This window comes from Macrobrachium nipponense, chromosome 17 (genome assembly GCF_015104395.2).
Source record: "Macrobrachium nipponense isolate FS-2020 chromosome 17, ASM1510439v2, whole genome shotgun sequence".
Taxonomy (NCBI): Eukaryota; Metazoa; Arthropoda; class Malacostraca; order Decapoda; family Palaemonidae; genus Macrobrachium; species Macrobrachium nipponense.
Genome location: NC_087210.1, coordinates 83,065,242 through 83,079,398, shown reverse-complemented (window position 1 = coordinate 83,079,398; position 14,157 = coordinate 83,065,242). Strand labels below are relative to the sequence as shown.

At 34.3% G+C, this 14,157-nt stretch overlaps 1 protein-coding gene across 1 annotated transcript in view; it reads right to left on the bottom strand.

The window, feature by feature from the left end:
- Positions 1-13,708, bottom strand: part of LOC135196387 (myotubularin-related protein 5-like) — a gene marked incomplete in the record, with an annotated part of 65,746 nt that extends 52,038 nt beyond the window's left edge. The window contains 20 exon segments of the mRNA XM_064223183.1: positions 570-662; positions 1,271-1,380; positions 1,613-1,743; positions 2,764-2,929; positions 3,839-3,953; positions 4,080-4,253; positions 4,373-4,486; positions 4,956-5,162; positions 5,360-5,465; positions 5,811-5,983; positions 6,817-7,017; positions 7,512-7,706; positions 8,088-8,201; positions 8,316-8,430; positions 9,207-9,333; positions 10,568-10,673; positions 10,879-10,992; positions 11,443-11,583; positions 13,078-13,233; positions 13,566-13,708. Of these exon segments, the coding sequence (XP_064079253.1) occupies positions 570-662; positions 1,271-1,380; positions 1,613-1,743; positions 2,764-2,929; positions 3,839-3,953; positions 4,080-4,253; positions 4,373-4,486; positions 4,956-5,162; positions 5,360-5,465; positions 5,811-5,983; positions 6,817-7,017; positions 7,512-7,706; positions 8,088-8,201; positions 8,316-8,430; positions 9,207-9,333; positions 10,568-10,673; positions 10,879-10,992; positions 11,443-11,583; positions 13,078-13,233; positions 13,566-13,682 (2,775 nt within the window).
- Positions 13,709-14,157: the final 449 nt, after the last annotated feature.

The window sequence follows — 14,157 nt, the reverse complement described above, 5'->3', positions numbered from 1 at the left end:
TGGTAATTTTATCATAATCACGGGGGCTAATACACATGGTAAATACTGAAACTGCAGACAAACAATCAACCTTTAAGTCACCCAGCGCTTCCTGGGAGGACAATAATAAAAACCATATCAACACCATCACAGAATTATCTAACTACAATTTTTTCAATCACCACCGAATAAAGCAGGATAAAGACAGTTGATGTGTTACTGCAAGACTGAATCATGTTATAATTAACTATAAGTACTGTAATCCAAAGACTATAAACCATTATCAATCTACAGTTTTGTGAAAATAACTGTTAGAACAATTTTTCAATTTAGAAGATTAGAATGGTGATTACATATTATATAAAATTCATTTCTTGTCTTGCATTAACAATTATGAACAATCTGAAGGCCCACAAGTATTTTTTTAACTGGCACCCTACTGAAGACACCGGTGAGATTATGAAAGTAAGGAGTTGAAAATATAATATCCAGTACACAAGAATGTGAGCCAGTCTTGCACCCAAAAAAACAACACGTCAAAAACCCAACATGAAAGCCATTACTTAAAAAGTGCACTATCTTACTCTCACCTGACCATATGCAATTTCTGTGTACCTGGGGTCAGGTTTGTAAGTGCCATCAACACTCTGTCTATATTCTGCACAACGCAGGAATATGCTAGACTACAGGAACCAAAAAAAATTTTCGTTAATCGGGAATACAGCCGTAAATAGCCAATTGCATGGAGCTCCAAGTCTCCTCAACTATTTACATAGTAAACATACTGTAAACTAAATTTAACTCAAACTTCGCACCTAATTTTTCCAGTGAAATGGTACTTGTAATCATTCCCAAACTGGCAAACGCATTACGTATGCCAAGTTTTTTTCTAATGATCACAGGATGAAACAAAATAAAAAAGAAAGTACCGTTTTCAAAAATTTCTCCATTTTTGCTGCACATAAATTTCTCCATTTTTGCCAAGATTAGAAAAACAAATCTTTAAAATCATTTCACTGCATTACACACTACTATCAAAATGTAACTTTCGGCTGAAGAAATGGAAATCTCACTGATATAACTTTAGCCGAGGTATGAAAAAACATTTTGACATTAAAATATAGCCCCTCAATAAGGTATCAAAAAGGAAAACTACTATGAAATAAACCATACCCATAAATTTGTATGGAATCCCCAAATTAAATACTCTAAGTTCTTGGGGCACCAACATAAGTAGTTATACTGCAATTCAAAACATAATACATAAAGTGAAGAAATGTAAGAGTATTACCTTCTGTATTGGTGGTAGACGTTTGGATTCTTTATGTACAGCATCTAGCATTTCTACATGCATGGCTACGACTCCAGGAATCATCTGGTGTAATAATTTGATATGCTCCTCTGTTAAAAAAAGAAGATGATCAGTTAATTTCTGCCTCCACAAAAAATGAGTTAAAATCCCCATTAATACATGAGGAAAGTTTACACCTAAACAAAAATCCTTTAATACTTTCTACACCATTCATAATAAAAAAAATAATTATATTTCATTAAGCTACCTCCCCGACAATTTCCTGAATAAGAGATTGCTTGGTAGACTAATTGAGCATCTGTCCAAATTATCAACGCTTACCGGTGACATTTCCTTCAGTGCAAACTTTGTCTACAAATCGGGAAACAAAGCGAACAACACTGGCCTCTCGATCACTTTGCTCCTGGTCTTCGAACCCTGATTCAGCATCTAGACTATCACTTTCAGCCATGCTAAAGACAAAAAAAATTAAAAAATTAATAAATTTTCACACTTACATGTTATACAAAATCTGGTACAATGCTATGCAATGAGGCAATTAAAAACTAATATGCATAGTAACACAGGATCATTCTATTTTCAAGATAATAAAAGGTGGGAGGCTGATATAGATAAAAAAGGCATAGTACTATGTGTTGAATAGGTTAAGCAGCTTGATGTGGACCTCTGGGTTTCCTAGCTATAGAAGTGATGGTGAGTTCAAGGAAGATCAAACTATTACCTGCCCTTCAGTCCTAGTTTTCATGTGCATATTCATACCGTTTTTGTCACTTTAATCCTACAGTAAAAGCTGTTATTTGTAAGAAATGATGAGGAGGATGAAGACCCCAATGATCCACCTCCAACTATGGAACAAATGATGATAATGCCATACAATTAATAAACAGTGTGTGTGTAATCATAATACAGCAAAGACTACATCTGCATATTTGTGCTGCATCTCCATTTACTTAATCATCAATGTCATTCAACATCACTGAGTCACAGTGAGAAAGACTTGAAAGGAAATACATATTAGCCTATCCTTAAATTTGTGAGTGGTATTTCTAATAATAAAGTTTAGTTAATTCCATAAAATGTTGTAACTAATACATGACATACATCTACATTAGAAAACTTAATATACTGTACTATATTACATAAGTGTCTCTCTCACCCTATTTTGCTGACAATGTACTTTACAAAAAGGATTGTACTGTATTATAAATACCTTGAGATATAATCAACCATTCATATAAAACATCAGTAAGGTTTGTGTGGTGAATTATGGTACAAGAATTTGTCTAAGATAAATTCATTGCATGTGTCCTTTTGAGTGAAGACAGAATGCCTCGCACAATGCCAGGATCGCCTCGGCACTAGAGTAGTCACCATGAAGATCTGATTACACATCTTTCCCAAGAATAGGCAGCCACCAAATTTGAAAAAATATAAGTATTACATATAAATATTAGATATAATGACACACTCACCTGTTTGTTATGCTATTACTAGCTGTATCTCGTTCGTTATAAGTTCTTCGGTGAACAGCAGCATTAACATCTATCGGAACTCTCAGGAAAACCATTCTGTTTGCATAATGAATGGCTTGGGAATATAGTGTTGACTCCTCTTGCTCTACTAATTCTCGCTGTTTCTCTAAAGAAAATAAAAATTTTAATCAGAAGTGTTTTATTATTAGTAAATATATTTCTTGTTCTATCAACACCCACAGGCTGGCACTTAGTAAAAACTGACCTTCATGAAGCTGCATTCTATAAGGCAGCAATATTTTGCAAAATTCTTCCAACCTTATTTCCCTATAAATGAATGCATTTCAATTATTTAAAAACAAACCTAATTTTGCACAATTTGTTAACTTTATACCTGCATATATTTCAAGTTTTCCTCATGTAAGCATTTCTATCATAGCTGTACTAATGTGTTTCTGAGGTACAATTGCATTGGATTACAAGGTCATGTGCACACAAAATTTGGGTCACTAACCCAACTGACTGATAACTCTCTTGTAATTAAAACAGTCAAGGTTAATAAAAATACAGGCAGTCCCCGGTTTACGGCAGTTTCGGCTTATGATGCTCCTAGGTTATGATGCTTTTCAATTATATTCATCAGAACTTATTTCCAAGTTTACGACGCATGCTTCAGGGTTACAACGCCAATCTGACAGAAGAAATTACTTCAAAAAGGCAAAATAATAAATATTTGAAGGTATTTAGATGAAAATGCAATAAAAATGCAGTTTACATAGTTTTTCATACACCCAAACCATTAAAAGTAAAGTTTTCTTAGGAGTTTTGACAATTTTCCATGATGTTCCAGCTTACGACGATTTTTGGCTTGAGATGCGTCTCAAGAACAGAACTCCCATCGTAAACCGAAGACAGCCTGTCCCAGCAAAATTTGTCAAATTATGTAACCTATAACTTATGGCATGCCAGCCTATCTCTAAAACTTGACTTTAAAATTATGGAATGCTTCCTGAAATTATCTTTAAATAAAATATTAGTTTCAATTAAACTCCACTAAAAATAGAAACTTCCTTACTTAATTCAATACTGTGCCAAAGTCGCATTTGTTCTGCTGCTATCTCCAGTGCTGAAGATTCCTGAGGTCTGATGAAAGACAATCTCCCTTCTTTCCAAGAGACTGTTTCTAACGGCTGTTCAAAGGAAACAGATATAAAACTGTTATCTAAAGACAATAATTTCATACAAGATTTCCATTAGAACTTAAATTATAGTAATACAATACACAAAATCACATTTTAATTGTTTTGAGTCCTTACATCTCTGGGATTAACAGGGCTGAGTGCAGTCTCCTTTATCAGAGGAGAATCTGAGCATATCGATGTACGGCTTGTTTGCTGAGATCTCTCTGAATAGAGGCTCTTGATTTCTTTCTGTACATCTTGATAAAATGAAGCTTCCCAGAACTGCTGATTTCCCCAAACTGGATGGTCCTACAAAAAGAAATAGAAAATGCAAATGTCAACACTTGTAAGTTTTCCACAGGTTTTTTTCACAATCTTTTCATTTCCATAACATCTACTATTAAGAGCTACATATACATCAAACATACCTGTATGCACGTATAAGCAAACTGAATAACTCCAGTGCAGAGTTTTCGACAAAATGCTGTTGAGAGTGGTAACAAAGCTGCAGCTACACCATGTTCATCCATTGGAGAGTCATCCTGCAAAAAATTCTTTGTGGCAGTAACTGAATAAAAACTTCAAACCCCAACTTTACTCATCTCTACTGGTTCCTGTCTTACTTTTCCTCCATGCCTATTGATCTCTTCCTACCTGGCTGTTTTACACTTTTAACTTGCTCCTGTTTGCACCTTGCGTAAGAATAAATTCTTTGAGCAAGCCCTGACAAGGACAATCACAAAGTGCCCTGGACAGTAAACTGGTGGTTGTAAAAATGTATTCAGTTTCTTGACCTTTAGGTAGTAAAATTAGATACTTGTGTGTGCTCTGATGTAAGTTTCCATGAGAGATTTCTGAATGGCAAAACAAGCAGACAAAACAATGCAGTGTAAATCTAGAGGAAACAAATACTAATACTACTAATAATTATAGTAGCAACTTTTAAGTATAAGCAGGACAATAAAAGTCTTGGAGGAGAACAATACCTTTAGAATCCATCAGGTAACTTACCTGTAGAGCGCAATTCATGAGACGAACCACCAGATCAAATTGCTGGTGTTCAAGCACAGCCTTGTTGCCTAGAACATGATGACTAAGTTCGGTACATAGCGCCAGGCGAGCAGCTTTGCTTTTGAGAGCCCGCAGAACAGCAGGAAATGTTTTACGAGCATCACTAATTTTATTTTCGAATATACAATTAACACAGTTCCTCATAACCTAGAACAGTGAAGATTAAATTAAATAGTGTAGTACAGTTAAAAAATTAATAAGTTGTCTACAGCAACTGATAAAAATAAAATTTATTTCCTAAAACTGAAAATAGATCATCCTTTACAAACAAGCAGTCAATAACAGTATGTGTATGTTGGTTAAGGTCAACAATTATCTCGACATGATGTAACAATATAGCCTACCTCTAATCTTCTGGCAGAACTAGATACCAGCCCTCGACCAGACTGCAGACTAGAGATATGGGGTCCCATTGGTACTATTCTTGGTTGACCGGCTTTCTGGGGTATTCTGAATTCAAGAAAAATTATATCCATAAATACGTTAAAAAATAACATTGCATAGAAGCTGACATAATCAAGCTTTAAAATAACTATATACGTACATATTTTTTTACTGTAAAAAAGGACATTTTAATAAGTTGAAAAAATAGGAAAGCACAATATGCTACAATTAGTACTTAAACATAAATTCAACAACTATATCATGAAGGCATGCACAGCATTTGTGAAGATATCCTTGATAGTGAGCAGCTTATGGCAAGAGGTATTTTTTCTTTTATGTTTTGGCCAATGCCAAACCTTCCCAGTGAAAACGGCTAATTGCTTAAAAAGAATAACTATGTATTCAACTTACTTTACTTTTTTGGCAGTGCCTTCATCAATGATACTCTGAACCTGCTGAGTATCAATGTGCGGGAAGACTGGTTGATGGATACGGGTAAAAGAACCTTCAGTGGGTTTTGGGATCTTAGCAACAAATGGCTGTGGGTTAGGGTTCTCGTTGCTATATAGTTGTTGAGCAAGTTCCTGGAATAATCACATAATTAAACTTGAACATGATACCTGATGCACCATCACTACACTAAGACACCTGATGCACCATCACTACACTAAGACATCAGTCAGTTTTACAGCATGTAATAAATTTGATATGTAATAGTTTTGATATGACATTTACTACACATTAATTTGTTTAGTTATAAATTACAATAAATACTGCAGTATAACTTTAAATAATCCAAATTAATTTGCCTAAATGTTATTAGATATCACTGCAGTTACATTGAGCTGTTGAATGTTTCCTACCTTAACCAATCTATATAACTTATAATCTGAACTGCTTTTTTATAACTTTAACATTTCAGTAAGGACCCACAAATTCAAATTCAATACATAAACCATCAAAGATAGGGACCTTGATAATAGTCATCTTGTCTTGTCAAGATTGATACTGATTTCATAAGGATCCAAATTTTGCAGATTACAAAAACGATTGCATAACAACTTGGACAGCTATTTCTTCAAAACCATAGATTATTAAACAAAAGGCATTAAGATGAGAAAAACTAATGGATGGGGCCAAGCTTCCAAATAAAAAATATAGAAATACTAAATATTATATAATAATTTTTCCAATTTAACTATACCAATAGGCTGAAATAAATTTCTACCTCACATCTGCAATCAATCCAGAATTCAAAAGGAAAAGATAATGGTACTATATCCTTCTAATTTCACTAGTGTTCAGTATGATGCCAAATTTGAGGTAAAACTCAATAATAACAACACAGTATTAATAATATTAATCAACTTTCCCAAAAAATCTTTAAAACATTCATTCACAGGATACAGTACTTTACCTGAATATGGACTAGAAGCATTCGACTATCATGCTGTTCGAGGCGCAGTTGGTCCCCAATGTTGGAATAAAGATCATCCCATAAATCACAGACTCGCCATGGAGGACCTCTTTCCGTAACAAATGTGGTGAAGAACATACAATCTAAAACTTTTCCTACAAATTCATTGTCCACCATCCCTCGGTTGCCAAGAAAAGAGGCCTGAAAAATGATGAGAGTAATGTGGTTTAAACAGTGGAAACCCATATTTATGTTCATGACATCTGCGGACTCATGTATTCGAGGATTTCTCTGTGGACCATATCTACCCATTATTAGCAAGAAATTTACATATTCACAGTATTTTTCTATCAGAAATATCCACAAATTACTGTATTTTTACATTAATTTCATGATTAAATGCAATTTTTGTGATAAAACTATTAAAAAAAACAGGTACATATAAGCATTTCTAGTGGGGTTTTCTTGAGTTTCAACTAACAAAATAGTAGGCAGATTTTAGTTTTTATAGGGGTTCTACATATCTGCGGGTTCTATCTATTTGCTATTCGCAGGGGGTCCACTATAAAGATATATAGATTTAAAGAAATGAAAACTGCTCAAACATTGCTTAAATCCATGAGCTCATAACCATAACTTTACATTATAAAAAAAATTTAAAAAAAGAAAAAAAAAACCCAATTTGGACACCATACCTTATGAAATGTAATAACTGGTCTTGGATGTATTCTGATAATGGTCAGACAAGAGCGGTATCCCTGCAAGAGTTCAGCAAACATCCGCATGAATACTGATCGAATCTCCTTATCTACCATGATGTGTGGGGACGCTCTTATTCCAGCACTTGAGGGAAAGGCATTGTCTGCAGTGTTGAGATCAGGGTGAAGGACCTGCAAATCAAGGTATGTAATGTAAAGTTGTGTTTAGCAAGATGTACTGTTTTATTTTCAAGTGCTTTTTATTTAGGATTTCTAAATTAAAAACATGAAAGGATCTATTTTCTGCAATCTTGAAACAAAACTTCAGAAAATAATCCGAGTATAAATGTACCATTTCAATATGCAAGAAGTATTTCAAACTGCCAAATATGTTCTTATCAATTCTACAACTTGAACTACTACATTCAAAATACAGCAGTTGTAATATTTTTCATCCTCATGACTGCAATTTGTACTATGAATAAAAAATCTATCCCAAACACTACAACATAGAATAATCTGAGGAGGGAAGGAATAATAAAAAAAAAAAAAATTCTGCACACACAAACTTACCCTAGAGAGCGCAGCATGGGTCTGAGACCAGAAGGGCTCAGGTAGGAGTGAAACTGTGAGACTTTCTGGCACACGAATAGCTCCACCATCTAAGTCTGCTACAATTACATCCATCTGTGTTGCGAATCATACAATATATTAAGTCACCTCTGTTTATCAAGTATAAAAAAATTTAAAAATCTCAACTTTGTCAATTCACTTTACCATATAATACGCAAGAATACTAACCAGTTCAGCAATATCATGTTGAAGGGAAGAATGAACTCCCATAATGAAAGGAGTCGGAGTTGAAAGAACTTCAACTAAGGAGGTTGGAAGAATTGGAATGTAAACATGGGAGTACCTGCAAAATAATAGTACAATTTTAGTTAACTATTCTTCAAGTCAGCATTATGTTCCTTGCAATATGCAAAACCCTAACATTAACTTAATCAAAATTTAATGTGGGCTTGAAATTTCACTATTGGCTGTACAATATCATCAGCACCACCACTGACTTTCCATCCTCTTTATAGTTACACATCTCATGAGATCTATTCACAATATGTACTTTATTTTTGTGCCACTTCCACAATCATGGACGGACTTCTCTCAACCCAGTCTTTGACAAATCATACACTCAACTGATAATGAATGGTAGTCAATAAGTAAGAAAGGTTTATTTAATTCTTCCCCTAAACTGTCAATAAACTAAAATGTTGCTGAACCATGAGATTTGACAAAATTCAGATTAGTAAATAATTGATCCATATTCTACAAAACTCCATTAGCATTAAGAACTTCTCAAGAGCATTCGTATTCTAGCATTCATTAAATCCCTTTAGAGTAAAAAAGCAGATAACCATTATTCATAAAGAATGCTTACCTAATTTTCATAATATAAACAAATACTCCATGAATTATATGTAAAACTACACAAACTTTAATAAATATATACTAATCAAGTTGTCTGCTTGATTTCAGGCTCCTACGACAAAGTCACTAGACAAGAAAATCATTTAAAATTAATCTTTTCTTTCACCAATACATTTACAGAATACAAAGTACGGTTACAAATTTTAATGAAAATATTAAATTGGCACCTTAAATAATATCTTTCTGAAATAATATACAACTTACTTAAAAGGGTACAGAAGAGCTTTCAAAGCATGGCACGATTCGGTGAGTCTGCTATAGGACTGACTATGAAACAGAATCTTGTGCTCGGTTAGGGCTGAACAGAAAAGAATCAAAACATTTTTGACACCTGAAAAAAGGGATGGTGCGTTAGGTTAGGTAGCTAAATATTTTTTCCTTAACATTATCAAGTATAGTATTAGTAGGAATTACTAGCAAAATTCTTTTAGTAACTCCAGTAATCTTCATTTGGTGGCACTGTCTAACATTTTCTTTTCTAAATCAATTACTGTCACTGCCAAATAACTAATTTAGGGCCTCTCAAGATCATTTAAACAACTGATGTGAGGTGTCAAGACTGAGTATAACATATTTCATCAGAATTCTATTTTATATTCATTAGAAAGACAAACTGCAAATAATGGGATTCAATGCATAGTGATTAACAAAAAATTCTATTTTCAAAATTATCATTTTCTCTTATGAACTACTAATTTAAGAGAATGAAAACTAACATCATACCCTTCAACAGCTTATAGTAATTTATGCTTCTCACCTAAAAGATTTCATAAGCTTCACAATACTAATTATTCAAAATTTTATGACAGAATATAGTTTAGCCAGGATACTGAATTAAAACTCAACATTGTACAGTATAAGTCTGCCTTAAAGTTCTTGTTAAAGAGAAAGTGGAGAGACTATGATAAAAAAAAAAGAAGTAACTTGATAACAAATACATTAGCATAAAAAGAATATATATGTACAGGAAAAAAAAAAAAGTAACTCAAATGGGGTAGTGATGGAAAGGTTCTTGAATACTGCCTACTATTTGACATTTAAAGCACCATAGACAATTTGCCTCCTATGAGGGGTTGCTCATTCGGAACAATTCCACTAATGGTAAACATTTTTTGTTGAGCACAAAAATTTACAACCCAGCAGATGAAACTAGAATGTCTTCTAGTTCAAAACTAATCAATATAAAATATTATAACAAAAGTTTTTCTCTTATACAACCCATTAATCAATCAAGAAAATATCTGAAAAATTAACTGTATTGTCATTCCAACTCCATTTTGTTCCGAATTTTTAACTATCTTCTTAGCTATTACTACAAGTTCTCATATTTGCATCTACTACGTTGCTAGTCTAAAAGAAGCTGGGATAGTCTAGTCTCTTATCTTCCCTTGACATGAAATAATTCCCTTCAGCATAAACCAAAAATGTTTCCTTGCAGAAAATAAATAAAGAACTCAAAACTCAGAGCCTGTGTATGAGTCCAGTATAAATATTGACATGCAGTAATACTAAACAGGAAGCTACAGTACTACCACTCATAACTATATAAAAACCTCCTAATTTACCTAACTGATTGAAGAGACTAAGGACGGTGGTAGTAGTAACAGGCAGTGTTGGAGAGGCAGGAGGTTGAAGAGCTTGTCTGTCACCTGCACCTATACTGAACCGAACCTGAAAATAAACCAGCATTAAAATATATTACCAGTTCGGTAAATAATTTCTTTTTCCTCAATGCTATGGAAAGTATTTACTTCTCAAGATGGAAATTCCTTCTTGCTTGATACAAAGTTCGCATGGCAGCCTTGAACATAGTTTACCACTTTAAAATGAAATATGAACAATCATCATTTGGTTCAAGACCATGTGACATTCTTACCTGCGGTCCTCCTGGAGGTGGCACTTGAACGTAACCAACCATGTTGCCAATAAGTGTCTCCATGCTCACCCCCAACCCCTCCATATATACCGTGTAAACAATACCCATACAATTCTGAAACGAAAAAGTCAGCTTGATATTTCACACTCTTTCTGCTTACCGGTTGATTCAAGTTATACTATACAGTATGAGGTTTATGTAATCAGAAAACCACATCAAGTTGACAGGACTAGTAAAAGGGACTTTCTTTTGCATGGGAAACAAACAACTGAAGGTACAAATGGGAAACAAACGACTGAAGATTAAAGATTGCAATGTATCTAAAAATTACTTTTGGAATTTCAAGCACTCATGACTAATGCATATTGCATGAAATTGACAAAATTCAACATTTACAGCATTTAACTTGTGATGCTATTAGTGTCAATATATTTATTTCCATGAATTTTCAATTTTTAAGCAAGGGTTGAAAAAAGTATAAAGTAAATTAATGAAACTCACTGATTACTAAATGTACAACTCATACAAAGAGCATTTCATTGACACATTTTGAATCAGACTTACCCTAAAGGTCTCAAAATAGTCAAGGGTGGAGATAAGAACGAGGCACTTTGGAGCATACATAATCGAGTGATGAGTAATAAGGTTGACAGGGTGTCCCATGGTGCGCACTCCACCATTGCTAAGCTCCAAGCCATCTTCTTCCTGAAAATGATAAAGTTACCTTGACTTTAGATCAGCCTCCTACTAAGCTTTCTGACAACTTGTAAAGCCTTTTAATAAATAACATTGCAACTTTAGTGCTTAACAAATAAGCTTTTACAACAATACGTACTCATTTCTCATACATCAACATCGATCAAATCAGATCTAAATTGTAGTTGCGATGTTCCCTAGAGTAACTGAGGTCTTGGGGCACCTGTGGACTAGCTGTTTGAAAGGTAAGTACTATCCTGCTAATTCTATTGCATAGATCAGATATGATACAGCATAATGAGAGAATGACAGATGCAGCATTTTTTCAAAGCAGACCCATCCCTCATATTGAACTAATAACACAATTTAGGCAAAAGGACAAACAGTAAAACTTCCTAGCCTATACACAAGACGTTGGATACATTGGATCCCTTGAGGGGGCGACAGAATAGATCAGAAACAATGTATTCTTCAAGTTCTTATCCAGTAATTAAAGTAGTTGAACACCTAGTGAGTATGACAAGTAGCTGTACTACAATTTTCCATTTAGAGTACAGTTGAGCTGTACATGCTCATAACCAAGGAAGACTCTCTTTACAATGTGATGTCCCAAAGTAGCCAGATTCTTCAAGACCTTTGGATCCACATGCCACTCAAATGACAAGAAACTGTTCCCTTTCCCTGAACCTGTCTACAATGACATTTCATCTTCCTAAAACAACCCTGCTTCTGCCCAGACAAAAATCTCTAGTGTACAGCACCACAGAGGTTCGGACCTCATCCCTCTTTGGTTCCTAAGATAAGACACTGAGGTGGAATTGTCTACCATGACTCAAATGCTCTTGCCTCCTACTAACACTGAACACATGAAGGGCCAGGAGAGCAACCTTAAAGTTCAAGGAAGATCACGTAATGCATTCTATCAGCTCTCAGCCATACACCTGCCACCTGTTGACCAAGAAGGTGGGCTCCCAAACCTTGGAACAAGGCATCTGTGAAAAGGACTTCTGGAGCTTGAGGGACCAAGGCAAAGTACCTATTTGGGCTTTGGTGTGTGTAACAACAGTATGAAATTAGCTTACGTTAAATATTTCTTCTCGACTCTCAAGTACTGTACAACATACATGATACCGTGGACCAATGTTTTTATTAAAAAACCAACCCTTTTGACAAAATACAATTTTTTCATGTGTATTTCAAATGAGTCTTTTATGTTTCTTTTCTACTTAGTATTTACACTAAGAACAAACTGGTCCCTTACTCTTCTGAATACTAATTTGGTTCAACATGGGCAGTAGTTGTATACTGTATAATGCAAAAGAGGAAAAAAATTATTTATAAAAAAATAGTACCTTGTTTCACTGCAAGTTTATTTAATCTTTGACCTACTTTATGGTTTTGAACATCAAGCCTCCAAGTCCCATATATCCAAATTCTGTACTTCATATACTGTATCCATAATACTATAGTACCAAGTAAAATGAAATGGATTTGTGCAAGTACCTCGTCAGTAGGTTTACTGGGAGTTATAGAAGCAGCCTCATTGAAGCAAAGCACGGCACAGTAATGACGGTTGGCATCAATGTCTGTCAGCACCGAAACAAAGAATTTCGGCTCTTGTCTTTCTGTAGATAATGTCCACCCTTGTGGTTGACAGAACTAAAAGAAAAAAAAATTAAAAACTAACTATGATCAAATGAAAATCTCAAATTCAAGTAATAGTACAACACTGAATTGTAAATGAGATATCAAATTAATAGTACAACAGATACTAGCATTACTACTAAATATTTGCTAGCATTTGTTTAGGCAATAAACCAAAAATTCTGTTAGTGGATAATTCAATAATAATCAATTAAATATCACACGTTTCATTAGAATACTGATCCTTAAAATATACCACCCTAACAGTTCAAAAGGGAAATAGTACATTTTACCTTAAAATACAGACTATGTCCATCCTTAACATCGTACAGCACAAGTATACATACCAGTTCCAGGCCCTCAATAAAAGGGGTGTCTGGCCAGTCCCGCTCAGGGAAACGCTGGATGATTCTTCCACTGCCAATCCCATTCCCTGTAATGTCAATCAGACTAAAGTTGCACATTTTCTCAACAAACTCTTTTTATGTGATATTTCATGAGACCACGAAATTTCATATATTCAGTACTAGGAAGCCACCAATACAAATTTTTGACAATTTTTTCCAAGAGCATTCAAAATTTTATACCGTACATATGTACTGTACTAGCAAGCCATCAATAATAATTCTAGCAAAAATATTACCATCTGTAAAACTACCTAAAGTGTACAGTATTGTATACTGCAATTAATGAAAGTCCTGCAGGCAATAACAAAATCACATCAACAAATTTTGCATTGTTCATTAAGCTGACTTGAGCAAATACCTTCCGAGAAACATCACTCTTTCAAAGCAACTGGACAGGTTGCTATGTGGCTAATTCGACCTTTCTCCTGACATGCTGTAGTGTTTTCCCAAGTTTCTTCCCCTTCATTTCCAACTTTTCAATTCCCTTGCCAGCCATATTTTGTTCTGAGATGTAAGACCACATTTTCCTTCT